The sequence below is a fragment of the Hippoglossus stenolepis genome, chromosome 15 (assembly GCF_022539355.2).
Source record: "Hippoglossus stenolepis isolate QCI-W04-F060 chromosome 15, HSTE1.2, whole genome shotgun sequence".
In the NCBI taxonomy this organism is placed as follows: domain Eukaryota; kingdom Metazoa; phylum Chordata; class Actinopteri; order Pleuronectiformes; family Pleuronectidae; genus Hippoglossus; species Hippoglossus stenolepis.
In genome coordinates this window covers 10202381-10230049 of record NC_061497.1, presented here as the reverse complement: position 1 = coordinate 10230049, position 27669 = coordinate 10202381, and the positions used below count along the sequence as shown (strand labels likewise).

The 27669-nt window shown below is 42.4% G+C and overlaps 3 protein-coding genes across 4 annotated transcripts; 1 reads left to right on the top strand and 2 right to left on the bottom strand.

Moving 5' to 3' along the window:
- Positions 1-1221: 1221 nt before the first annotated feature.
- Positions 1222-3678, top strand: tm4sf21a (transmembrane 4 L six family member 21a). The gene is made up of 5 exons (XM_047343516.1): positions 1222-1561; positions 2439-2504; positions 2913-3046; positions 3128-3314; positions 3451-3678. Exons 1-5 carry the CDS (start codon positions 1385-1387, stop codon positions 3457-3459), a joined length of 573 nt encoding a protein of 190 aa, XP_047199472.1. The 5' UTR covers positions 1222-1384; the 3' UTR covers positions 3460-3678.
- Positions 3679-3802: 124 nt separating this feature from the next.
- slc25a15b (solute carrier family 25 member 15b) lies at positions 3803-9059 on the bottom strand. Of its 2 annotated transcripts, none has more exons than XM_047343707.1 (7): positions 8808-9059; positions 7375-7475; positions 6803-7061; positions 6569-6706; positions 5873-6048; positions 5353-5511; positions 3803-5245 (listed from the first exon to the last, which is right to left on the bottom strand). In XM_047343707.1, the coding sequence occupies exons 2-7, from the start codon at positions 7427-7429 to the stop codon at positions 5124-5126; spliced, it is 909 nt and encodes a 302-aa protein (XP_047199663.1). In that variant the 5' UTR covers positions 7430-7475; positions 8808-9059; the 3' UTR covers positions 3803-5123. The 2 variants fall into 2 exon arrangements, with proteins under 2 accessions (XP_047199663.1, XP_047199664.1); XM_047343708.1 differs by having other exon boundaries at positions 8991-9039.
- A 4540-nt stretch (positions 9060-13599) lies between these two features.
- Positions 13600-26404, bottom strand: si:ch211-284e13.4 (insulin receptor substrate 1-B). The gene is made up of 3 exons (XM_047343334.1): positions 25723-26404; positions 20864-23977; positions 13600-17235 (listed from the first exon to the last, which is right to left on the bottom strand). The coding sequence occupies exons 1-3, from the start codon at positions 26069-26071 to the stop codon at positions 17228-17230; spliced, it is 3471 nt and encodes a 1156-aa protein (XP_047199290.1). The 5' UTR covers positions 26072-26404; the 3' UTR covers positions 13600-17227.
- Positions 26405-27669: the final 1265 nt, after the last annotated feature.

Genomic DNA, 27669 nt, shown 5'->3' with positions numbered 1-27669 from the left:
TGTTGAATATCCGGCTTACTGGTTGGAATACGATATCATAACCATCAAAAGTAGCTTCTGTTGTATGAGAATAAAACCAGATGTTTTTTCCAGCTCCTGAGGATCTGCACAGGAAAACACTGCCAAGGAAATCAGAATCAAAATATTATGATTATCATTTACATCTTTAGTTCATCCCCACACAAGTATTTGTTTGAATTTACAGTATAATTGCAAATGTCAGGCTGCTTAAGAAGGACAAAAAGGCTTCATACTGTATATTGGTGTAATTCAGGTAATGAGGCAAATAAAAGAAATAGTCAATAAACTCTTCAAGAATAATTTAACTTCTAAATATCTTCTATGAGCATTTTTGAAGTGAATGAGAAGATGAGCTACAGCTTGAGTCACATAAAGGCTCATTCTCTGTGGCTTTATTCTGGTGGCTGTCTCTTGTAATGAATAACAGACTAATACAATACTTTCCCTCATGGCCGCCAGGAAACTCAGAGTCACTGGCATGCTTTCCATATTTACCGCGGCAATCACTGAAGAGTTGACGCGGCCTCGCCCATGCGTTGCTAGGAAACATCGCATGTTTTGGGAGGGAAGGCCTCTTCTTCTTCCTTTTCCTCTCCTTTCCCATTTTAAAAAAAATGTCATTTCAAACAGCCTTCGATTTTCTGATACAACACAGGAGTTAAGTGCTTCCTGGAGAAACGAAAAAATGCAGCCCGCCCGGTCAGTGTTTAACTAAGAACAATGTGTCAATGTCAATGACACATTGTCCTCGCCCCGCTGAGCAAGCCGCCACAGGACTAAAGTCCAACTGTGCGGTAATACTGGATTCACTAAGTCAATAGCTAATGCAGAAGGTGGAGTAAAAACATGTCTCTCACACTAAATCTTCGATCGATCACAATTCATTAGCACGTTGAATGAATGAACTACAGAACATGAAGGAAATTGAACATACTCAAGTGTAGTGAGCGTTTCAGAGACTTGATCACTGAACCAAACAGGAGTTTGTACTATTGATGTGACTCACATGATCTGAACGCTTCCTCATCTTTAACCTTATTAAAAAACAGAAGTGCATCTACACATTAACCTCTAATAGCGGAAACAAAACAAGCAGTGTCTCTAGGAGATACCATGGAATGAGTCACATTTACTGCTGCAGCCAATCCCAGCCTCTGTTTGCCCATGTTATCGCTCCGTCATTAATACCTCCCACACCCTAACATCCCTCACTGGGATCCCTCAGTCTTCTGCTGCCTTCCCAAACACATGTCCCTCCTCCGGTCACTTTCAAAGCAGGAGTTCCTACGAAGGATTTGATATAAAAGTTACTGAGCCAGTTTTTTTTAAATATTTTCTTACACCAGCTTTTCTGTCGGACAACATGTGCACTGGGAAATGTTCCCGCTGCGTTGCGGTTACTCTGTACCCGTTGGCGCTCATATCCATCATCTGTAACATTGTGTTGTTCTTTCCTGATGGGGATGTCAAGTACGCCCAAGATGGACATATCACCGAGGAGGTGAAGTACATGGGGGGACTCGTTGGAGGGGGTTTGATGGTGAGTTCTTCTTCTTCTTCTTCTTCTTCTTCTTCTCTCCTGTCTGTTACGGATGGGTTTGACCCTGGGGTTATTTGAACAGCTGTGAATTCCTTTGTGAAGTGTTCAGTGCAGCCTCGGAGAAATGTTATTCTCATATGCAAACCCAAAACCGATACATGCTGGCTTCATCTGGAATTCAGAGTCAGAGTTTTCTCCTTCAAGATCTATTTTGTGCTGCATTATACTCACATGAGACGCATCTAAATCTGACTGAAGCAAAGTGTGAAAGATCGAATGAATTTAGCAGCATTCTAAACACCTCTTGACATATTCTATAAGATTTTGACTTTACGAGTAAGTGAGAAAGCTCAATTGTTTAGAGCAGAGGTCTTCAATAGGGGGTCCGGGACCCCTAGGGGGTCCGCGGAGGTACTGCAGGGGGTCGTGACATTTTTGGTTGATTAGACAATTTTTTATATTTTTGTAATTAAAAAAAGAAATTCCAACCAATTTTTTCCCCACAAATTTAAATTTCTTTAAATACACATTGACATGAATCCAACATATTGTAGCGAACGGATAAATGGAGGCAGAAGACGTTATCTTTCTGTCAGCAATGCACACATTCAGCGACACACAATAATAAAAACATGAATATATGAACCTGTGTATTATTTGAATAGCTTAGTATTGAATGCACAATAACAGGGTAGCTATGTTTATACATGGCACTAGGCCCAGTTTAATATAAAACACTATTTTATACAATATATATAGTAGGGGGTCCCTGCTCCATCTCTCCATCAGTTTGGGGGTCCTTGGCCTGAAAAACGTTGAAGACCCCTGGTTTAGAGTAAAGTGAACTGAACATGTCAACTCCTATGTGCTGTTACAGGTGCTGCTGCCAGCTCTTTACATCCACCTGACGGGGTCACAGGGCTGCTGTGCGAATCGCTGTGGGGTGAGTCAGTCAGGAGTGAAAATGAGTTGCTTGAATTAGCAATATGAACGTATCACCTTATTGTAAGAAAACATACACTCCTACTGCTGAATGAATCTGATATAATACACACACAAATATACACATTCTAAATATATATTGAAACAACATTTAAGTGTATAATTCAGGCCAGTCACACTAAGTTTATGACTGCATGGTGTTGCATCAATAAACCATTGCAGGACATTTACATCTTCACACGCACACACACAAGATTGTAAAGCATTTAGTGGGGAGAGGACTAAGCAGATTCCTCCCTCGGAGCACAAATCTCCCACAAATCTCTTGGGAGGGAGAGGAGGAGGGTGGGAATGTTTTAAATTCCAACAGAAATATTTCTGACCTTTGTTTATCATTTCACCTCCACAGATGTTCTTATCTATCGCGTTCGCTGCAGTTGGTGTGGCCGGTGCCCTGTACAGCTTCATTGTGGCCGTGCTCGGCCTGCAGAACGGGCCCCTCTGCAAAGTCCTGCTGGTTTGGGCGACACCGTTTAAAAACAGGTGACCCACCAGAGTAAGGTTCTGCTGACAATGTGACATAGATGTGAACCTTCATAAACGTTGGATTTGTTTTTGTCATAGTGACCCGAGTTACCTGACTGATCACACGTGGTGGGGTACATGCACAGCGCCCAACAACATTGTGGAGTTCAACATTGGATTGTTCGCCACTCTGCTGGCCACCAGCGCCCTGCAGCTCATTCTCTGTGCCGCCCAGATGATCAATGGGCTCTTAGGCTGCCTGTGTGGAACCTGCATCGACAAAGGGGTAAGATGAAGCTGATGTCTCATGAGGAACAGTCAGAATCAAGAACTCTGTCAACGTATCCAAGTTCAGAGATTTCTCTATTAATCAGGTTATTTTAGTCTAACTCTGGCTTTTCTGTTGTTTTCAATACTTACAGCCACTGTGAGTTCCTGACAGTCAAGTGGCGCCACCTGCTGGAGGGCTGAGGATAGTCCTCCCTGGCTGCATCTGCTTAAAATACTCGTAGAAATTGTAGTTATTTCTATGACACCTTTTTATATTTTTGTGTATTTTGTGCATCCACTGTTAATTTAACCAATATAGAAATCCGAAATGTACATCAATGTATTATGGTATTTTGTGAAAATTAAAATTTTCTAATCCATTCTGATTATATGGACAATTTTTAATAAATTGGTTAAAAAAACAATCTCTGAAGTTTTGTGTTGTTTCACAAAAAAATGCTTTAAAGAGATAGAAAAGCTAGAAAAATAAAATACAGGACAAAGTTCATCTCTAGCAACGCATTTAATGTCGGTTACATTACAGCAGTTGGATTGATCTCTATACAAATCTCTAAATTTCATCTCAAATTGTTTACGTTTTCTACATAAAGTACCCAAATTTCTCATTTAAAATTGCAGGAATATGGATGAGAGTTCTGAATTGGCAACTACTAAAAGCACTGGAGGAAAAAACAAATAAAATCATCCTGCACTTTGAATGCAGTGTGCAAATGACACATTACACGAGGCAGCTGAGACTCTCTCATTGACCTGTACACAACAATAAAGGTTATACAACAAGAAAGGCAAAATCTAGTGATTTAAAAAGGCAAAACACTGAGTCTCCTGATGAGTGGAGACAACAGGAGTGGAATAATAACATGGTGAAATAAAAACAGTCACACAACAACAAGATTTCGAATCATTTGACCAGTGACATGAACATGGTTAGGCTCAATTATACACTTGCTGGCTGTCATTGTGGTTTATTTCAAGGCAGAAGAAACTGATACATTTTCAGTCAACACTATTTGAAAAGCCAAAGCTACCAAGTGTGAAAAGTAAGCAAATGTCAGCAGATTTTTTATATTTGTGACCACAACGAAAACAAAACTTTGAACCTGAGCCTCTGAAGCAGTAAATAATTGCATGATTGCAAACATGTCATGACAACATAGTTTTGGCAACTTAAATGTATTAGTATATGACACTTCACTAGTTTCTTTTTAAATAAAATCTTAATGTAAATGAGCTCAAACAGGGTTTTAGGATTAACAAAAGGTAAAGAAAGCACAACCATTCTTAGTTTTCAGGTGATTATACACTGATAAACACATAATTCATAATTCCATTTCTGCAAGTAGATCCTTAGTCCTGCACACTGGACCTTTCAAGAATATCTTTAAACCTATCGTAGTACTTCTCTTACTCAGCGAGTAAAGAGTGATTTTGAATGACTGGAAGATAAACACTTCTGTGCGAATCCAACTTTGTTGAGGTAGACATAAAACAATTAACCGGAGTGTCGCCATTCCCTCGTAAAGAGGCTGGTTGATGTTTTTCAGTACATTGAACATGTTTTTCTCATTACACTGTAGAATTTTAGGAGTGTTAAAAAGAATATTTAGATCTAAAAATATATTAGGTTTTAAAAGATGTAAACACTATGTCAAAGATATTTTTTCAGTTAGAAAGAGATGGAGTGGGTCAGTTTTTTTAGGTACATTTAAAAAAAGTAGGAACCGGCAAAAACCACATCCTACACATTACAAGCTTCAACTGGAGTTGTGTTGAGGGTTTTTGGCTCTGATACCAGTTCGTATTTTTAGCTGTCAAACTGCTTCATCATGAGCTTCCGGCTGACCTCGTAACCCAGGAAAAGTGCACCGTTGGCAGGGAAGGTGCGGACCATGGTGGGGGTGAGACCAGAGTAGAGCGCCCTCACACCTAAACATGACAAACAGCAGACGTTACAGAAACAGCAGTTTTTCCATTGAAGAATGCTTTCACCAGATCTCACTGAGATGAGAGAAACAAAGCAAAACCGCCCCTACCTTCACCACGAGCGATGGTCATGAAGGTTTTGAAGAACCCGGCCTGTTTGCCCGTCATGGACATGACCTGGATCCGAGATTTGACACAGTCCATAGGATAGACCACCAGCCACAGACATGCCCCCCCGAAACCACCGCTGAACATGATTGGAGCCACACCTTCAACAAACAAGGAGACAACAGTACGTTGAATGTGTGGGAGGGTGGAAAGCAAATATTAGATATAATGGAAAAAACAGGTTTTGGATGGGTAATAAATACTCAGCCCTGTTTCAACTGTAGCATTAGTAACCATTTCAAAAAGAAGAATTCTACATACTCCTTGAATCATTTATCCGTGAATACATTTGTTTTATACGCTTTTTAATTACTTCTCTAATGTCTCCACTTCCCTTTAAACTACATCTTCTAACTCCACTGGTGACTGTCTTCTAAATCTTCCAACAATCATCAGCATGCCATCAAAATATCTTGCTCTTTGATTCTGAGGTGATGTTTGAGCGGAATATTTTTTCCGTACCTATGTCGTCCTTGTCACATTTCATGTAGTCTGCGAATGTGGTGCGGCTGAGCTCGTAGGCGCCGAAGAAGCAGAAGTAACCAGGGATCTCTCTGGCTATGGTGGTGGTCAGGCCCTGGAAGAAGCCGAGCGGTCCCTCGTTCCTTATGATGGATTTCACCACAGACCAGACTGAGCTTTAACAGAGGAGAGGAAAGTAGGGACCGGTCAATGCACAAACAACATATAGTTATTTGGAGATTAATATGTTTTCCCGAAAAATATCACACACAGTATTACATTAATAACACACTATATAATATATACTTTATATACATAAGCTCTTATACATTTGATATACGATAAGAAATGTACCAAACAACCATGGTCAAAGTTGTGAGATGGAGATGAACAGTGAATGTGAAACAGATTTTTTATTTCACATCTTTGAATCTGTACGTGTCCAAAATGTTACTTTTAGAATGACTTTTTAAATGTCAGTATTTTTTTTATTTGAGCTCTTAAATATTAAATTACAGTATATACATCTTTCATTTAATCTCAGAACTACATTCAATTTAAATTGGTATAATATCATATTAGCTGTATTATTTTTTTAGCATAATTTCAGATACTAAATAAGACAATATGCAACCAGAAAAAATCATGAAAGACTTAATAACCTACAAAATATATGACTATTTAAAAACCACTTACTTCTGGCTTTTAGCTATCTTTCCTGACGCCTCCATTTCATACATGGCTTGCAGCCGACACTTGACCAGCTCGGTGGGGCAGAGTACTAGCGAGGAGAAGATGGATGCTATTGAGCCAGCACAGGCTTTCTGCACATCACTAACCGAGAGGGAAAGTTAAAGGGAAAGACGTTTATTCAGTGATATTTAACAACAAGTGCAAACAAGAGTGACGGCCTGGTTGCTGTCGCTCTACCTCAGCACAGCTTCACTGTTCAGTCCAGCCGTGAAGCGGATGACCTGCTGGCAGAAGCCGTAGCTCATGAAGAGCACGGAGTTCTCTGCGATGTTGGCCATCAGTGCCGGCGTGGTGCCCTGGTAGAAACCACGAAGACCCACTTGTTTGTAGGTAGACATGATGCAGTGGAAGAATCCCCGATACAGCGTAGGGAAGGTCTGCATCTTGACCTTTGCTGTGTCCAGGGGCTGCCCACTGAAGACACACGCAGCTCCCCCTTAGAGAGAAAACAGGCGATCCTTAAACAATAGAACAGCTGTTACACAAACTGCAGGAATCAATGTGTGTGCTGTGGAGCGAGATAGGAATCATGGAGGGCTTTACACAGGGTTGTGTTTCAATGAGCAGTATAAACACTCAATAGAAATCGGGAGAGAAACAAGCCGGAAAAAGACAGGAGTCATCAAAACGTATCAGACAAAGCCACTGAGTGGATCAGTCAAGCTGCAGAAAAGCAGTGTGATTACTTCCTAGAGATTGAATACTGTTATAACACTGTGATCGTGTTTGAGACAAAGTCCTGTAGTTACCTACGGCTCCTGCAGAGAGATCAATGATGGCCTGGACCGCCGGGTGGGGGGCCATGGTGTCAGAAAGGTTGTCAGAAGAGGTTTCTCTTTCAATCAACTACCTAGTAAAGATAATACACACACACACATTACACACACAGTTCACCTCATCACTACACTCACATTATAACACCGCTGCATCTTATCAGAGCACTTTCATTATCATAAACATACAGGGAAAAAAAGCATATGCAGGATATGAAAACCTATATTTTACAAAATAAACAAAGCAGAAAAGATGTGCTTTTGGGATATATTGTAAGAAAAAAATGTGTTTATGTTCTTAATTCTAGTTCTATGTATATGGTTGTATTTGTGTTTTCTTCTGGAAGGTTTTGGAACTCGAAACTTGAAAAACTTGATACTAATCATCTGTCAATTTATTTTGGCCAAATAGCTTTTACTTGATTGTTCGCAGCTTTAACTTATGTTTATTTTATCCTTTCTTTTGCCATTAATTCTAAATGATGTGGCAGTATTTTATTTGTAGTTTGTCTTGGGTGTTGCGTGCGTGTTCTTGTTTTCATTTGTCCTCTTTGTGAAGGTTGTTTGGAAAGAAGCTATTCAAATAAAGTTATTGTGTTTATCTATAGTTATTTACATTAATGTTTACGGTTAAACTGTAAAATATCGAGCCTCAATCACATTTCTTTGTCATAAATGTACTGGGTCGGGTAATGACATCTTCGGAAATATGTCTAAATTTGGCATCAGAGCTTTAAACAAGATACTGTTTCCATATAGTGGCAACAGTGAGGGAAACAGAACGAGTTTATTGATATGTGAGGGCACAGGCAACTAGCAACCACTTAGATAAGATCTTCTATAGTATTTCATTTTGACATTTCCTATATTAGATGAAGCAACATGGGGTTCACTGTGTCCTCTCAGCCTTTTGAAGAGGTCAAAATGACGAATCCCAATGTCACCCAATCTAAAAACACTCTTTACACACATACGATTGTATAAATCTTAGAGCTTTCTCCTCCACCAAACGTAAACCTCGGTGTTTCTGGTGAACAGGACCGTGCAGAGCTCCTGTCCCTGCTGATGTAACACAGGTGCTCTGTGACTGCCTGGACACACGATCCTCCATCTAACGCTTCTTTACCACCAGAGGGTTACGATCACCTCCCCACTTATCTACACACACTATCAACTTTTTTACTATCAAACCGGCACGTGACACGTGTGAGCCTCCACTGTTATCGGGCAAATGAGGGGACAAGGTCAAGCAGCGTTTCCCTTGAAGAGGCTAAGACATGTAGCATGCTAACAGCACCCATAGGTGAAGGTGGGAAGCTTCTGGAAAGTTGCTCGTTTCTTTAGAAAAACAACGTTAGCTGATGGAAGTATAACAGCTACACAGGTGGTGTTAAAGTTAGCTAACAGACCTTTTGTCCGGAGCATCAGAGACACGTCACACACTGAAACGTGAACCCAGGGAGCTGCTGCTGCTGCAGGGCGATGCTAACCACGGCTGGCCGCATGCTCACCGACCACTAACTGAATATAAGTCACTGACGCGGCTGCAGAACAGACACACACGGTTGACCTGACCGGGTTTTTTCACATACAGCATCAGCAGCCCCGGCTCCTCTCACTCGATGAAGGGCTCGGCCGCCTGTGATTGGACGAGAGGGGGCGAGAAGAGGAGGTTGCCGCGTGCTGTTGCGTGAAAGGAGAGGAGAGAAGAGGAGAAGCGAGAGGTGTCACTCTGCGTGAAACTCCAGGTACCAAACCCACCTTCGCGTTATGAGTATTTCTGATACATTTTCCCTCGATTGTGTTTTTGTTGAAGTACATGTAGTAGTTGTAAAACATGTAAGATACCGTTATTTCTTCTTTGGGTTTTATTTACTCTTGGAAAAAGTAATGTAAATGTTCAAAGGCAAAAATATATATAATCGATATTGCAACTGAGTCATCTTTTCAATTTAGGATCTATGTTGAAGCTTCCGGTTTGAGAGGTTGTTTTGTTTATTTGAAAACTTGAAACGTACAAATATCAAGGCATTGAAATTCTGACAAATAAATCCAGACAACGAGGCACATTACGGTGATACACTGAAGGTGTCGTTGAAATAAACATCAAACAAAAACCCATCACGAGTTAATGTAATATCTCCGTATCAAAATCACGTTTAGAAAACTACATAAATCATATGGGTAAAAAAATAAAGATAGTGTAAACATCTTGAACGGTATTCGAAACAACATGGTAACCAGCAACATCTGGAATGTTCCTCTTCCTCCTCCTCCTCCTCTTCTTTCAGTGGTGGTTGGTAAATCACCGCCACCTACTGGACTAAATTGTGAAGTGGATTGGCAGAATCTATTATTGCTGAGAGAGAGAGAGAGAGAGAGAGAGAGAGAGGGTATGACATGCTGGAGCAGATACCATCTTTACCCTGGTGCAGAGGTTTGTCCAGACTTCCTCCTAATGTAGAACTTCCTCCTGCAGCTCCAGGGGTTCTTGCAAGTCTGTTGTCTCTGCACTGCTCAGCTTGTAAAGACCTTCACAGTATTGCCGTGTGTCAGTTACCAAAATGTCGAAAGCGGCTCGACTCGTGTTATGAAGAGAATGTGAACGATGAGGCTGACAAAGGTCAAAACAGCTGATCAATGAAAAGCTTTTTCCTCTCACTCTTTTAATACCACCTCTCCTGCTGTTTAACTCCACCACATTATTAACAATCCATGGAGCTCTGATATAAGTTTGAATGGACCAACCTAAATTTGTTTTGTTCCCAAATGAAGTTGTTAAATCTTTCTTTTACAGTCTTTTCAAACTCTGTTTTATTTGCTCTCTTCGATCCAACAGACAAAATGTCCAAAACTGTTGTTATTTTTGAGATTATGATTTGCTTCATAAAGTTTTATGACACAGCATTAGAGCACAAATACAAACAAAATGTTACAGATAGAGTAAAACAAGATCAAATAAATAATTATACACATATATTTACTATTGTTTGCCTATAACTTTTAATTCTAACTCGTAAAACACCTGTAGCTGTATTTTGAATGGTTCCATATATGAACAAAGTTTATATTTATTATTATATTTATGAATTCTATTTTGTTTCTATGCTGTTTGCATGAAAAGAGAAAGGCACCAATAATGAAAATGTGTTTGTGCTCTTTGAAATTGATAAAATGTAGACAGATGAAAAAGCTTTTAGTTTGACTGATTAGGGCTGAGCGGGCAAAAATGTTATCAATATGAAGATGTTAGTGTCAGTGGATGTTGATAGTTATCACAGTAAAAGTTTAAAGACCTATTTTTGCTCCTGAGTGAAGGTTGTGGTTTTAAACTCTTCTTTAAAGGTCCGGTGTGTACGATTTAGGTGAAAGAGATCTATTGGCTGGAATTGAATATAAAATAATCCTAGTGATGTTTTCATTAGTGTGTAATAATCTAAATTGTATTAATTGTGGTTTTTCTTTACCCTAGAATGGGTGCTTTATATTTAAACACTTTATATTTACATCAGGAGCGGGTCCTCTCTAGGGAGGCCGCCATGTTTTTTTTTACAGTAAACCAAACTGGACAAGCTAAACACCTTTTGAGTTTTTATGTCAACTGAAGGCTACAGGTTCTCTTTCATGTTTGGAAGGGGAGGGTGAGGGGCATTCAGCTGCAACATGCAACTTCACCACTAGATGTCACTAAATTCTACACACTGAACCTTTAAGGACAGAAAATGATAAAAACTTCACAAACAGTAAAACATTCTACAAATTTGAGGTAGACCAATTATGTGTTATATCTCAATTATGTGTTATATCTCCTCAATATATATATATATTTATTTATATATATATAAAACTGTTATGTAGTTATAGATTAAATTAGAATTAGATTGCAATAATCAATAATATTGTTTTATCACCCAGCCCTAATTGATAGATAACTGCAAATACTTGAGCAATAGCAAGTTGACCAGCCCTTTGTTCCTCATGTTTTACTGTGTTCACCTTTCCGTTTGTGATTAAATCTACAGAATAATAAAAAGCCCCTTTGCTGTTTTTCACCTGTGAACTGAAATGCTGCCAAAATACCATCTGTTTAAACAGAGTAGCTGGGGATTAAACACGTGCACCCTCTGTCCACAGGCTTATCCCTACAAACTCAGACCAGCGCTGGCTTACAGCGGTCTAGACTCAGTTGACTTCACGTTTTAACACCTCATCACCTCAAACTTATAAGTTCAACAGACACACAGTCAATGAAAGACTCAGATTTTCCTCTTTTTCATATCAGTTTTCCTTTTATCAAAAAAACAAACAAAAACATTGACGTTGTCTACATCACAGACAAGAATCATCAATATTCTGTGTTAAACCATTTTTGCCATGAACAGAATGAACCCCATGCCCGTCCCTCCCCTGGAGCTAACTCCTCTATACACAGTATACTTTACATCCCGATAGTTCCTGTTCAGTCTTTTTACATTTTACATCATTATCAAAGTATCAATAGCTTTAAAATACATCTTTCCATTGTAGTTATAATAGCTATCCTGATTGTACATACAGTATCATTTCCCACAGTTAGAGCCTGTTGAGCAAATTTACGTGCCTCGTTTTCAACGATGCGTTTACAAAATGTTCCGAGGAGACGACGCGAGTCTCTCTCTGTGTCATCAAACCTAAATGCTCGGCAGGATTCTGATGATTCGTAAAGCGAGAAGCATTTTCCTGCGTGTCATGAGGATGGAAATGCATGCAGAGAGCTTCACGCTGTTAAAGTTGTTCTGAATACACAACACACTGAATGATATTTACCCCCCCCAAGAAACTCCACAGCTTTGATTTGGTGCCTTCCTCCCTCTGTGGCGTCAGTAATATCCTGAACCCTTCTCAGACTCTCCAAAGGGGCTTTGGGACCAACTGTTACGTCTGCTCGGACTTGAGATTATGAGGTACAGTCAGAGAATCTCGGTAATCCCCAATTAGAAGAGCTACACTGACGGAATAACAAAGAGATTATAAAAGATCACTTTAACAAAAGAGTCCAAGAATCTGAAAAGTGGAACCAGTCCACGTATTTGTATGGATTTGTTATACAAGAGTTTGGAAACAAGGCTCTCAGTACTGAGCACAAACTGTTGGCAGTAGTGGGCTGTGCTCAAACACTATACATTTTTACTTCATAAGATTAAAAACAGTGACGTATAAGCGCCAGACAAAATGTGTTTGTGTTAGTTTGTGTCAGCACTCCTCAGTCCTGCGTGGTCACAGACTGTATATGTAAAAACTTTGGCACCAGAAACACGTCCTGTACATGGGAGATGTTGGCCGGGTGTCGGGCACATCTCTCCGTCTGAATACTAAAGAAGCGTGTGGAAGACTTGGTTCTCCAGGAGCTGGTATGACGGAAACGTAACTGAATCATGACACCAGTAATCACAGCCAGGCACTTTCAGATGTGAGTCGAAGGCTGGGTCAGTCACCGAGGAACCTCCGGACTGAGCAGAGTAAATATCTGGGTCTTTTTTTTTTTTTTTACCTTCAGGGTTCAAACGCTCAAATTGGTTTTCACTTGTAACAGCATGCAGGCGAGTGGAGCATCTAATATGCATCTGCAACCGGGGTCAAAAGGATTCGACCGGTGAACCAGAAAACAGAAGATTCTAATCTAAATGTGGGAAAAGCTACCGGTGTGAAAAACACATCAAGAAAGCCTTCTTTCTTTGTACCCTGTATACACGCAGCCAGAGCCCTGGACTGGCGAGTTTGGTCACAGCGATTCGTGAAAACGTTTGGCACCAAAACCACATCCAATAGACATTTTCTTTTTTTATATTCGCTAGCAACACGTGTTGATTCACCAATGTCCACCAGCGGCTCTGGATACAGTACGCAACCAGTCTTAAACTATAAGTAACACACCCTCAAGAAAAAACACTGCTTGCTTAAAGAACAGTTTGACCTTTAACAACTCATACTTCAGCCCAGAGGCAATTTGAAATCTGACTGAGTTTGTGTGTCTACTCTTTGCAAATGATCTCTACCTCCGCCAAGGAGGTTGTGTCTTCTTCTGTGTTTGTTTGATACTTAGCAGGAAGACACAAAAACTACAGGACGGATTTCCACGAAACTTAATGGAAGGATGACGTATGGGTCAGGAAAGAACCCATTACGTTTTGGTGTGGATCCGGATCCAGGAATCCCCCCCTTTGTTTAGGGAATAAGTCATGGATCTTGATGTAGAAAAATCAGGCACATTTAGGGAACTGGAATTTGGTGCAGCTTGATTTAAATTAAGGGAACTGTTGGGCCTTGTTAGAGTTAAGCACTATGATGCCATTCTAGTTTGTTTGTGTTTAAATTTGCAGGATTACGCAAAAACTACTGAACCGATTTGCTTTTTTATGGAGGGCTGGAACATTAATCAAGGATGAACCCATTTAATTTTGGTGCAGATCAGGGTAATTTTTTTTAACATTATGAGAAAAGGGGTTTTCGACATTTTTCTTGATTTCTCAGAGAATAATTTATGAATCAGACATGTTCAGGGGACTGATATTTACGAGTATGAGCACTTTGGTGCAGATCAAACAAAGAATTCAGATCTAGTGGTTTCACAAGGAGACTGTGGGGCCTTGGCGGAGGTGTACGCTCTCTGAGTGCCGATCTACTTACAGTATACCTCTGAATTGTTGTTAGATTTTGTGGTTTTTGGCAATTTGTTTAGTAATGTGAGCTGGAGTGACACTGGCTCATAGTTTAAAGCAAGTCCTATGTGTGAGTGCAGGGAGAAAAATAAAGTCAGAGAGAGAAATAGAACTATTCACTCCTCCTGAGAACTGAATCCACTTCTCGATCATTCACATCTAAATAATAAGAGCAACACACGAGTGTGTTAATGCTGTTTTAGCCCAGATAAGCACTGAGGAGTCGATATTTGTTTCGGGTTCAAAATATCCTGCAAACCTCAAAAAATTAGTGCAAAATTTAGATTTTTAGTCTAATACTGAGTAAGATCCTGTTTTAACTGTATTGGTTCTTGAACTTGCTCTAAAAAGAGGGAAAGTTAAACTGCAGAAGGTCCTTAAAAACTTGATTTAAAATCTGTACAATGTAGAATCCTTATTTTTTTCCTACGAGCTTCCAGCTGCACAGTGTCGACAAATACTCAGCCTCAGATGGAGAATCTGCGACACGCCATCAGCTGACAGTCGGGACTGCGGGGCCTGAAGAGGAGGACGTCCCAGAGCGTGAAAGAGAAATAGATGTTTTTTTTTCTTTGCTTTGTTTTTTCTTCTTTTTTTTTAATGATTTATTATATTATTTTTTTTTGGGCTGGCCAAACCTCAGCTTGATAAAGCCAAACAGAAGAGTGAGGGAGTGCTTACATTGTGGCTGATGTGTTAGGCACTGCAAAAAATAATGAGATTTTTTTTTTCCTGTTTCTGATAAGTAAGGCAATTTGATCATGGTTGACTGATAGCAGTAGAAGTTTGCAGTCCGTCTTCTGAAAAGTTTGAACGTATGCAGGATTTCGACTCGAGAGAGAAACAACACTCCTTTTTTATCCATTTTCACAACCCATTTTAAGATTACCTGTGTAAAAACAGCTACAATCAAAAATGAGGCACTTTATAAAAGAGTATATAGTTATCTAGGCTATATAGTATTAATCATTATATGTATACTGTTTACCTTATATACCATTGTAATGTGTCACTTTATATCAGAGTTGTGTTCACTGTTGTGCAACTGAGGAAAACAACCTGCAGTATGCACTAGAGTTTCTGTCCTTCTACTTGTGTACTATAGTATAAACTATAGCATCATATACAGTTAGAATAGAATAGAAAAGCACAGTTGCCAAAAAAGTATTTACACTGAGACACACTTCTTCAAAATGCATTAATATGAGATATAATCAAATACAAACCAAATACTGTATATAATCTAGTCTCGTATTACTAGAAATTGTGTGTAGCTTCATAAGTGGTGTGTAGTTTGAGACTAAAATCCAACTGACTACTCAGACTGCCTCCTTTCAAAATCATCCGTATGACATGACAGGATATTAGTTTAGTTGCATAACTGAAGCTGGATGTGTAAAATCCTGTATATCCACTGTGTGTGCACATCTGGAGATTCAGGGACAAAACTTAACTCTGTGTGAAAAACACAGAATTACAGTATAACTATTGTTAAAAGCTGTAGCCCTGGGCAGAACAATGTTATGTTAATGATGTAAAATGGCCTCTATTTGGATCTATCCTGTTTGCACCAAGTGCAAGACGCCGCCGACATACTTCTAACTAATACCAGGAAGAGAGGCAGCATCTCACAATTGCATCCCTGCACCGGTCGAATTTAAGATTCAGTGTAAGCGTCTTGTATTTGTTTTTTAAAGCTTTAAACGACCTGAAGCCCCTCCAGTTAACCTCGGAGCTTCTCTGACCCCTTTCTGCTCCTAGATCCCTCAGATCCACTGACCAGCTGCTCCTGTCAGTCGCTTGGTCGAGGCTAAAGGCGATCTCGTGTTTACTGTAGCTGCCCCCAAACTCTTACAAAAAATAAATGTTTCCCTTCCATTAAAGAATTACAAGTTAAATCCAAGACTCCCATATTTTGTGAGGCTTTTACTTGTCTTTAATTATTTGTATTCACTTTTTAGAATTGAATTAAATTGAATTCTCTCTGTGTTTTTATCGTACAGCCCTTTGTTCAACTCTGGTTGTTTTAAATGTCTTTTATAAATAAACATGACTTGAAAATAAATTATGACCAGAAAATTGACACCTAACTTTTGCATAAGGTTTTGGGGATTTTAGTCATTTTCCTGCTATATTAAAATAAACGGGAAACTATATCTCCATTGAATTCATGTCATTAAATTGTACCTCGGACATTAAGCACACTTTGAAGTCCTTCAGTAGCACAGTAAAAGTGGTCAAGAAGTATAAAGGCTTTTTTGGGCAACTGTATGCAACAAATTAAATATGTTTACAGTGACAGAGCATGTGTGAGTGTATGAAACCTCTCTTCTTATTTGGAGTCAAAGTGACACCTGATGAGCATTTGACTTTAAAAAAAGACAAAGGATAAAGCGGCATTAAAATACTACCTGCCATTTTGAGCCTTGAGTTAAATGATATGATAGAAAATAGCTCATGCACTAATAACAAATGCAAATGTGTTTGAAATAAAAAAATTCACAGATGGACATTTTTGCCATGTGATTTATGATTATTCCCTCTGCCAAGGAGGTTAATTTGCAGTATCTGAAATCATTTAATTGAAACGTGTTGTATGGGCCAAGAAAGAACCCATTAACTTTTAGAGCAGGTTCAATTTAGGGAATTTAAGGAATGGGACTGTTGGGCCTCGGTGGAGGTATGTGCTCTACTCAGTGCCATAGAGCGCATACCTCCACATACTCAGGGCTGCCATGATCAGCGTAATGAGACCACCTGAGAACTCGCACAATTACATATTTAACTGTCATCCTCTATCTATTGAAATTAAATGATGATCAAATGTCACTTTTTTTCAAAACAAGGCTAAAAACACTTTTCTGTGTGTGTGTGTGTGTGTGTGTGTGTGTGTGTGTGTGTGTGTGTGTGTGTGTGTGTGTGTGTGTGTGTGTGTGTGTGTGTGTGTGTGTGTGTGTGTGTGTGTGTGTGTGTGTGTTTGGCACACATTTGGTTGACAGAAAACCGCAGACAGGATGGGGATGTGTTTTCCATGGTTTCAGTGTTAGGACTTCAGTTAACAGGTCGGGACACAGAGTGAGCGTGGAGCAGTCACAGCGGCGGCGTCTCACTCAGATCCAGGACGATGATGATCAACAATCTGGAAGGAGAAAACAAAAAGGAATTAGAATCATACATTTAGCACAGAAAGGTTTTTCAAAAATGCTGTTTTTCAAAGGGTTTTCTTTTTTTTGTTGCTGAAGTTATGAGTGTAGATTTTTGATATCTGGAGCTCCTGCTGACTGTTTGGGTAAATATCACATGACGCTTCATATCTCTCTTAAAGGATTTGCTCTTTTCAGTCTCATGCACTGAATTGTTGCAGACGTCAATATTACGTGTGTTGTCTTATCACTTCCAGGGATTTTGAACTTTCTTCTCTTTAACGATCCCCTGACACAACACAAAGAGCTCGGTGCAACTCTAGTACTGATCGCGTCAGCAAAATAAAGACAGAGGCGGCGAGTGAACATCAGAGCATCGTAATTGTCAGTTTGCGATTGCGAAGATTTTTTCTTTTTTTCGGTCTCATGTGGTTTACAGAGGAGCGCGATTGCCTTTTAAAGAATAACCTCATGTATAACCTCATTTATCTTGTGTACATCAGACGAGAGTGCCGATATATCAACCGTCCGACCACCCGCTCCAACCACTCTCATGATGCTTTCACACATGCACCGAAGTTAAAAGAGTGTATGTTTCCTGGAATGTTCTGGATGTTCTGAAAAGTCAGTCAGTTGCTTCAGACATTTTCCTGCTTGCTCCTTGGTAAACTGTCTGCAAAATGTCCGAGTGAGCCCATGAGAGAATGCAGCAGGAAAATGTCCGAAAATTCCCTGGGAGTGAGTGGGCGTGTTGTTCTAAGCATGGAAAATAGGATAGATATCAACTGGGAAAGACAACGAGATTCGAGAGCTCTTGACTATGAGGGCCGACAGCGGTGTTGATTAGCCCCCTGCGTGCTCTACACAGGCACCCCCCCCTCGCCTTCCGGATATTCTCCTGCTGTTGTGAACACGTCTGTCGGGGACAATCTCCTGCCGACTTCTTCATATGTGAAAGGTAAACCCACAGTTCACAGCTTCAGAGTCACGCTCTGCAACTACAACGCTGGATGTTCACAATACTGTGTCAAATCAGAGCACTGCCAGTTGTCTTTATGATTTTATCCACCATATTTACATCATTAAAAGGCAAGTAAACTGAAACACCTCTCAATAACACAATATAGTTCAACAGCTGCAAAAAACCACGTCCCCCAAAATGACCATATAGTTGAGTCAACACCTTTTTAATATAGTTCCAATAAAAACTGACCATTAAACCTTCATGGTCCAGGATTTACTGCAGGGCTGTTTTATTAGCCTGCATTAGTTTTAGCAAGGTGGGCTGAATAATAAAGCTGAGTGCACCTACTCTTTGTCAACTTGTGTTGAGAATGTATTCATCCATCCATCCATCTATCCATCCATTATCTATACTGCTCATCCTGTGAGTGTTGTGGGGGGGAGGCTGGAACCAATCCCATTGGACATTAGGCGAGAAGGCAGCGTGAACCGTGGACTGGTCGCTGTATTCATTATTATATTTCCTACTGTTTTAAAGAAAGATGATTGCTGCAGACAGACAGCTCTTATTTTATGTGTTTATGAAGTTTCTCGGTGTCAGAACAAGTGTTCTCCACTGATAACTGCTCACATTAGTCTAAATGGCTCAAGTAAAGCTAATTAACTATTTGTCATTAATAAACTAATAAGTGTTTTGTGTTTATGCCTGCTTTTAACCTTGGTTTTACTTTAATTATTCGTTGTGTTTGTTTATGATTTATTGAAAGGTGCACTCGGTTGACTCAAAACAAGCCATTATAAAAAAAATATTATTATTATTCACAAACGTTGGATACATCACAGAGTCAAAGAGCCAAAGAGCCAGCTATGTTTACATGAACACATTCATTTCATAACACAGAATACACGCAGACTTCTTAATCTAATTCAGATATATTAATAAACATTGAAATTTGACGTCTGATGAAAATTCTATGATATATGGTGATATATGAGTGTTGATTGGACGTCAAAGAATCAAGCCTGAGATTTTAGAATCTTAAGCACAACCACCATCTTGTCGATTTGCAGCCGTCCAATACGAGTCCCTCTATTATAATAATGCTGCAGATAAACACTGAAGCTAAGAGGAAGGAAAACATTCAATCATAAATCTCAGTGTGAACATTTTGATGAAAAATTAATAACAGAATATTAATGAGGCCTTTTCCCCTTGCTATTCACATTAAATGCATACATGAACTATTCCCCGATTAAAATAATAAGGCAATCATGATGATTATGCATGTGCACGTAAAGACTGGAAAGCATTAGATGAATCAATCATGCAAATGTCGTAGGTGCTTCGAATAAATAAGCTGCACGAGTTGTTTGTTCCATTGAGTCCTCTGATTAATATTCAGATTTACCTGTATGTTAACATTTTAATATACTGCCTATAGCGTGGCTTTTAATTCTCCACATGGAAAAAGCAACGGATTGCATATGCATTTCCATCAAAATGTGCTTCAGCCACCAACGTTAACAACTGTCATCAGTGCAGTGTGAGGGGAAACCTCAGAGCTGCCGTGTGAAATCCTGCAGCCGACAGCGCGCCCACACATACAACATAAACACCTGGCCCATATTCCTCCATTTATGTAAAATGGCTCATTACCAGCAGACAAATCAATTGGCTTTGCTCTCTGAACACCCACTTGTGATAATAAGAGACTCTGCAGACAACCCACTGCCTGGAAAGTGTGGTGCTGCCCACCAGCTCGAAGCGAAGGTACACGTCAGTAAAGGATGAGAGAGGGGAGGAGTGACTAAGAGCCAGACAGAGTTCTGTCTGTGGATTATGCACATCACATCTAAAGCTTACACCCAGCTCCACAATTATTACCAGGAAATATAAGGTTTTCCTTTCACCCATTTCCAATTATTTCTTTCACTTGTTGTCTTAACGGTTAATTGATCAAGGAATTAACTGTTCGCTCCATGAAATGAAGGAAAATACTGAAAAATGCCCTTTTTTAATGTGACCATCACTTCAACATTACAATTGACAAATCATCACATTTAAAAGACTAAAAAGAGATTGCACGAAAAATGTATGAAATAATGTTGATTATCAAAATAGTACCTGGATAATTTTCCGCTAATCGACTGATTAACTAATTAAATGAAATCTCACTGCTCTTCTGAAAATCTGCCATTTTAAGGCAATGCATTCTGTTATCTAAAAATCTTTTCAGTTAATCGAGCTTATTCGACTTCACTCTTGCTGACAAATGGCTGTTTTTCTCCTCATGTAACCTTTCAGATTTTCACATCAGAATCAAATCTATCATATGTTTTAAAAGTTTCATTTAATGATGTGATTATGGAATCAACTGCTATGTTGATAGATTTTAAGTTGTTGTGTTAAAAACATGGTCCTTTGTGCAGTAGCAACTGAGGCGTGAGGCCAGAGCTCACACCAATAATCGCACTGTCCACGAGAACAAATGAAGGTGCTGCTGCAGACACTGCAACATTATGAAAGAGGTCTCAACCAATAACATCATAAAAGATGATATCTAAGGATCATCAGTACAATATTTGATAAACCTTTGTCAGATGTAAAATATTATGATCAACATGTTCCCCATGAGATGGGCTTGCAGTAGTAGCTCTTACCTTGACCGTCCTTTCTACTGCTCTGGTGTGCTCTCAGTTCTTCTGACTTGTAGAAATCAATACTGGCATAAGTGTTGAGGCTGGAGCCAGCACTGCTACCCATAGCACCCCCTCCAGTGTTGTAGGCGGCAGGGGTGCGCTCCACTCCAGCCTGAGGGCTCTCCTTAACGGCCAAGTCAAGGTCAATGTAGTTAAGGCCTTGTACAGCGGATGAGGTGGAGGCTTGCGGTGGAGGCGTGGCAGACAAACTTGCTGCCTGTCCGTTCTCCCACAGTGAGCAGTCCAAGCCATGCCGATGGCTCGCTGCCTGGCTGCCCTCCGTGAAGAGGGAGGTAGAAGAGGGTGGGTGGCGTGGTAGAGAGGGAGGTGAGTTGAACGTCTCTGAGCGGTGACTCCACCGTCCCTGCGGGTCACCTCGGACCAGTCTGCTGGTGCTCCGCTCAGGAGACTTGAAGGACTTGACCGGGGAAAAACCCAAACCTGTTTCCTGTTCTATGGACGATGGTGGACCAGAGTGCACGGCAGATCTTGCTGAAATGCTGGGATCTGAACCTTTGTTGTCTGTAAATGGAGTTGAGGCATCTGTTGGCATTGCTGCCATCTTTACTTTTGTTCTGTACCCGGTGTTGCCCTCTGTGCTGTGTTCGTGTTGGGCCTTGGGGACAACAGCTGGTGGGCCCTGTGGGTTGCTGAATGTGGACCTAACAGGAGTCAGGGGTGTTGAGGTCTTCCCTAAGTCCATGGTGACGTATTCGGCAGAGGTGGACAGCGGTGCCGAGTAGCTGCGGGGAAGGTTAGCAGGACTATTGTGGCAGAGAAGCGGTTGATTCACAGGCCGGAGGGTTCCGTGGATCACAGGATGTCTGTGTCCTCCGTCATACTTATTCTTCTCCTTGTAGACGATACTGACATACTCACCAACGTTTTGAGACACTGAGGGAGGCAGATTCTCCTTCACCCGTGGCAGCGTGTTTGCTTTAGCCATATCTGAGGACACACTGAGGGGGCGACCCTTCCTTTGCTGCTTTGGGCTCTTACTACTTGATCCACGTTTTTGCTGGTGACGTCCATCTTTTGTGCATATTCCCGCACTCACGTACTCTGCGCCAGTTCTTAATAAACTTAACCCTCTGCCTGCTGATATGGACTTGTCTTCCAGGCTTTCACTGCTGGCTGAGCTGGAGGAGAAAGAAGAGGAAGACATGGAGAGTTGGCAGCCTCCTGCAGAGCCTACTGCAATTTTGTTTCTCTTGCTGTATCCCACTCCCCCTCCCCTTCCAGCAACACCGTGCCCACTGATGTCCTTTTTTCCTTCCACTTTGTTCAAGTCGTCCTCAAAGCGAGTATAGAGAGTGTGTTGATAAGCTCGTGGCAGGGAGAAATAAGAATTGAACATTTTTGGTTGCAACTGGTGCTGCTCAGGGTGGGACGGCGGTGTGCTGCAGGCAGAGCGACTGCTGACAGGTGAGATGTTCATGTAGTCACTGGCAGCCCGGCTCTCTATGCTGGCCCCGCTATCCCACATGCCCAGTCCATGCAGGTCTGTGGAACTGCTGCTGTTGGGGGACATGACCATGTAGCCTTCTGAGCTGGGCTGGCGGATGTGCTGAGGAGGGGACACACTATTGTTGGGGGTCATAGCCATGTACTCATCACCTGCCCCAGGTTTAGCACTAGATTCAGACATACCTATTGAGAGAGGAAGTGAACCAGGAGGAGAAGTCACTCCAGGCAGCATTGACATGTAGCCAGTATCCACAGCTGCTCTTGCATCCACCCCTCCCCTGCTTTTGTCAGCCCTCTTCCTATTCTCCCCTGTTATATCACGGTGCCCACCCCCACCTGCCAGACCCCCTGAGGCATGGTGCAAATCAGCTCTCTGCCTGTTAGCACTCTGTGACATGATGGCATATTCTTCCTCATCTTCCTCATCTTCATCTTTTCTGTGTGGAGTCAGCCGTTCATGGGCTGCCAAAGGCAGGGACGCCCTCTTACTTAGTAGTCTGCGCTCTGCCTCAGCTTCTCGACTGGATGAGCGCCGCGTAATCCGTCGGCCTTTGGAGCGATGGTGGGAACCGAGGAGACCCTCTCGCTGTCCCATGACTATATAGCTGGAGGAGCCTTCTCCGTGTACATGATGTCCAGACAGACTGGGGACCAGCAGAGAGTGTTCCCCAGGACTGGAACCATACTCATCTGAGGAGCCGTAGTCGCTTGGTGAGCCTGAAACAGAGACTCTCTGAGAAACCCGAGGGTAGGAGCAGACCGTGATGCCTCCCACTGCTGCCCCCACTAGGCCACACTCTGATCCATGACCAGAGCTGGAGGACAGACTTGGTGCGGGTGAGGGAGCAGGGTTGGGCGTGTAACGTGCAAGGCTGAGGGTAATCTTAGCAGGGGTTGGGGCCCTGGTGGGTTTGGTCCTCAGCGTTGGCGTAGTAGAGCAGGATCCATTAAGACTTGGACTGGAACTGGCCCATGTCCCTTTGGCACTTGCTCCACTCTCCTCCGACCTGGCCCCGATGCTGGCTGTTCGCGCCCTCGGAAACCCGTGGCGTGATGTAGGTGAAGTGCTCGTGCTGCTGCCTCCTGGGGTCTCTGTGCGGGCTCGTCTGGAGAAGCCCACCTGGCTTGGCGGCAGATTTGGATGATGACGACGGCTCGGAACACTGATGGGATTTGAGGCGGTACCACCTCCACATGACGTTCCTACAGACTGAGATTTACTCCTCTGACGGAACTCCTCACTCAGGGCCTTCATGGCCTCCAGCAGGGTCTCATGCATGTTCTGAGCCACGACAGAGTCATCCACCTGCATCCAGAACTCTCCAGGGCCGGTTATCGCCGAGCGACCCACCTCGATGAAAAAAAAGTTCTCTGAATGGCCACACCTGCGAACATTCATCAGCTGCAACACCACAGCGGCCACATCCGAGTTAAGCTTGACAAAGTTGACAGTTTTGTCGGTTAGGCACAGCCGGTAGATGCCCACCAAGTTCCTGGCGTGTCCAAGACCTTTAGGCCAAACCTTGACCTGCCACACCTCCTTGAAGGTTGGAACAGGAGACGGAGAGCTACACTCTCCACTACTGCCATAGTCTTCAGGAGTTTTACCTGGGAAGACAAGAAAGAATATATAAATAAAAACTACATGACATCACACATACATCAGGAAATGAAAAAAACATATATAACCAGTTGAAATATTAATCACAGCTAAAATGACAGAGCAGTGCAGGTGACACTAATGAGTAATACTTTGTTTCCCTATCATTACTAAATTGCTACATACAATGATGTGTGTTGTGTCTGCCAAGCTGCGGTGCTGCAGCTCATTCATCATCCTCAAGCTACAGCTCTATAACTAATAGAGTCTTTGGAGGTATAGAATACATCTACTGAGAAAAAACACCATGCTTGATTGTGAAAAAATTGGTTATATATTTATTTATATTTTTACTTAACCACAGCCACTGGGATGTTCACTGAACCAGGGGCGGATCCAGGGAAACAGCCAGGGGGGCACTGGCCCCAGCTAAAAACTGATTGGCCCCTGAAGCACCCCTGTCCTCTCAGTACATCTTTTTGAATAATTGGTCACTTACTAACAATGAATATGATAATATGTTAAGAATTTTTTATTTTCTTAGGTTTTTTGAAGTACACAATGTGCATGAGCAAGGAATTAAAAAAATATATCAATGATGTGTTGCTTTGCTCAGAGTTATTGAGCTAACAGTAAACAGGGAAAGGCTTAAATGTGAACCTTACTGAATCTGGAATTGTGCATGGAGCCTTTATGGCCCCTGATGCAGAAACATCCTAGATCCGCCACTGCAATGAAAAGCTGTTTTTTTTCTCATGACAAATATTGAATTCATTAAAAAATGATCCCCACATATAACCTATATGTCAACACGTGTTGATCTCCATTTGCACGTCCCTGTCCGTACATTATGAACAGACTTACAGATATGTATTTTTACTGTGGCGGTCCCTGAGACACCATCTGAACAAAATGGGCTCTGCGCTCTAATGTGTGCATCTGTTTTAAAAGTCTACAGCGTGACAACACCGGAGCTGGGCAAACCCATCAATCTCCACTGACTGAGGAGCACAACAGGGAGGGTGGGTGGTCGGGTTCGGGCTCCAGCACGAAGGATATGTAACGACGTAAACACGAGGAGACGCCACAGAAACACATTTCCCAGTGAGGGCGCGCGGATGATGCCGTCTCCTCCCTGCCAGCAGCGCAAATGTAGGTTAGGCGAGCGGCAGAAAAACAAAAACACGGGCTGCAGCGGAGTGCGCGGCGATAGGCTACTACTATATGATGCGTCCCTTGGATGGTTGCTATATGCCCACTGCGCCATGCAAAAACACACCGTCGTATGAAGCGGGCTGCGTTCGCCTCAGAAAAGGGCGAGCGTGCACATATTAGTGCACGTGGATGCTGTTTGCGATGCATCCCAAATGCTTTTTTGCAGACGAAAAACGATCCGCAGGTTTTAACCGTATCAGACCAGCGCGCATTGGGATTGTGCTGCACAAACACAGCACATGCCGCCCATCGTGTTGCTCATCACCATCATCCCCATCATAGTGCACCTGCCTCCGGGTGGAAAACACACACACACACACACACACACACACACACACACACCACCCGAACCGCACCACCGAGGTGCATCAACTCAAATCACCACATTAAAAACCATCTGCAGAACATGGATCAGAACCATTAGAGCCAGTGGTGCGCGGGGAACAATCGGGAATGGCCGCGCCAAACAGAGTGTGTGGAGGACAAACAGCCCGGGGGCAGGACAGGCCGGATGCGGGCACAGACACGAGCATCTTACAGTCGCCCTGGAGGTCCAGCATCGCCTGGTACCACTCGTCCTGCGCCTCCTCGCTGTCTGCGGCGATGGCGAAGCTCTCGCTGCGGGTGTAGAGCACGATCATGTGCTTGTTCTTGGAATCCGCCCGCTTGTTGATGTTGAAGCAGGTCTCCAGGCTCAGGACTTTCTTGGGCACGGGCGATTTGCTGCGGAATTTCTTCTCGTTCTCGTAGTACTCGAGCCGAGCCGGACCGTGCTCCGAGGCCGCCCTGAGCACGAAGAAGCGCCGGTGCATTGATTTGTGCTTGCGGAGGTACCCGCTCTTCTGCACGTCCTCGTAGCTCTGCGGCTCGGCTGCTGGGTTCTCCATGGCCGGGCCGAGGGTGGTTCAAGATCACAGCCGACAATCTCCGCAGAGAGGGAGAAACATAAATGAAAAAGCCAAGTCCATGTGTGCTCCTCGTTAATCCACAGCAGCTACATCCCTCGTCCTCCCCGCGTCCACGGTGAAGTGTCCAGCGTGTGGAGGCTCGGGAGAATCGAACACTGCATGTTTCTGCACGGATCTGCTCTCATACTGTGAATCCAGCGGCTGCAGGAGGATCCGAGCACCGGACAGCGGCCACCGCTCCTGCAGCCCCAGCCCAGTCCTGCCCGGTCCACAGCCACCACGGTGCTGGAGGACGTCTCCTCCACCTGTCTGAGGCTGACACCGTCAATCTGAACCCCCCTGTCAGGCTAGAGGAGGTTAACGCGGCAGATCCGGTACAGGTTTTCAAAATAAAACGGTTATTGATCTGGATTAGGCCTAAACATCCACCTGCTCAATGGAAAAAGGTTATGAAGGATATAATACATGCACATAATACATGCACAGGGCCGTGCACAGACATTTCTTTTGGAGCGGGGAGTGCACAAAGTGAACTCATTACTAATATTATTTTATTTTAATTAAAGTCATATACAATAGTGCCTCTTTTAATTGCACATTTAGATGGTTAAGTACCCCCACACAAATGGGGCTGTTTAGAAGATCAATTATTTATTTCTACCTTTTATATACAGTATATATTAGTAGCTTAAGTACAGTGCACATGCAGAATATGCATATAGGGTCTATATGTGCTCAGGCCTGCACATGCACACGTTTCCCATCAGTACCAACTGCAGGGGATTTGTCTCCTGAAGGTTAACAGGAGAGAATCAAGACAACTCATTTACAAAAGTGCATGGCAACCCTAATGTGCTTTAATTGTGAAAAGCCAACATTACGTTCCGGTCTCCCCCTGGTTGACTCCGGGTGGCTTCACTCTGCCTCTGCTGGACTGGCACCTCCGAGCCGGTGCCAGTCAAATGCCAGCGGGGCTTCGGGCTAATGAGGGGCGCAGAGGAGGCAGAGGAACACGGTGTTCAGGGGAGGGAGACTTCGGTTGTGATCCTGTGGACGATCAGACTGTCTGTGTCGTTGGATTCATCATGTATCAGGAGGGGATTCACTCCACGGTGTGTGGAGAGAGCAGGCAGGAGTGGGCAGCAGAACATGCAGCTGCATGCACTGGTCAGGGCTGATGCAGCGACAGGCCTGGTGTGTGTCTGGGGCAGTATATACATGTAGGTATAACGTGAAAGCAAAATTGGCTATTTATAATGATGAGATTTTATTTGTTTGATTTAATTTTCATCAAAATGAATATCTCAGCAACCACTTCTACACCCTGCTACAAGAAAATCCAGACTGAGTCGATGAAAACATGCAACACTGATCCAATTAAATGTGTGCTCATGTATACAAGTGAAATGTATATTCTCTGACATATTAAAATTAATTTGTCATTTAATGGTCTTTCTTTGCAGAAGGAAAGACACAATATCACTTTGTGATTAGCTTCTTAAATGCAGACTGAGGTATTTTTTTTAGGATTTTATATTATGTGTCCCACACATGCAGACAGAACATTCACTGAATAA

Excerpts from the sequence above, each read along its gene's own strand:
- tm4sf21a (XM_047343516.1), top strand. The coding sequence starts at position 1,385 with ATGTGCACTGGGAAATGTTCCCGCTGCGTTGCGGTTACTCTGTACCCG. Across the intron at positions 1,562-2,438 it reads TCGTTGGAGGGGGTTTGATG|GTGCTGCTGCCAGCTCTTTA; the intron begins GTGAGTTCTTCT and ends GTGCTGTTACAG. Across the intron at positions 3,047-3,127 it reads GCGACACCGTTTAAAAACAG|TGACCCGAGTTACCTGACTG; the intron begins GTGACCCACCAG and ends TTTTTGTCATAG.
- slc25a15b (XM_047343707.1), bottom strand. The coding sequence starts at position 7,429 with ATGGCCCCCCACCCGGCGGTCCAGGCCATCATTGATCTCTCTGCAGGA. Across the intron at positions 6,707-6,802 it reads AACAGTGAAGCTGTGCTGAG|TGATGTGCAGAAAGCCTGTG; the intron begins GTAGAGCGACAG and ends CCTCTCGGTTAG. Across the intron at positions 5,246-5,352 it reads GACCATCGCTCGTGGTGAAG|GTGTGAGGGCGCTCTACTCT; the intron begins GTAGGGGCGGTT and ends TGTCATGTTTAG.
- si:ch211-284e13.4 (XM_047343334.1), bottom strand. The coding sequence starts at position 26,071 with ATGGAGAACCCAGCAGCCGAGCCGCAGAGCTACGAGGACGTGCAGAAG. Across the intron at positions 23,978-25,722 it reads GCTGGACCTCCAGGGCGACT|GTAAAACTCCTGAAGACTAT; the intron begins GTAAGATGCTCG and ends TTGTCTTCCCAG.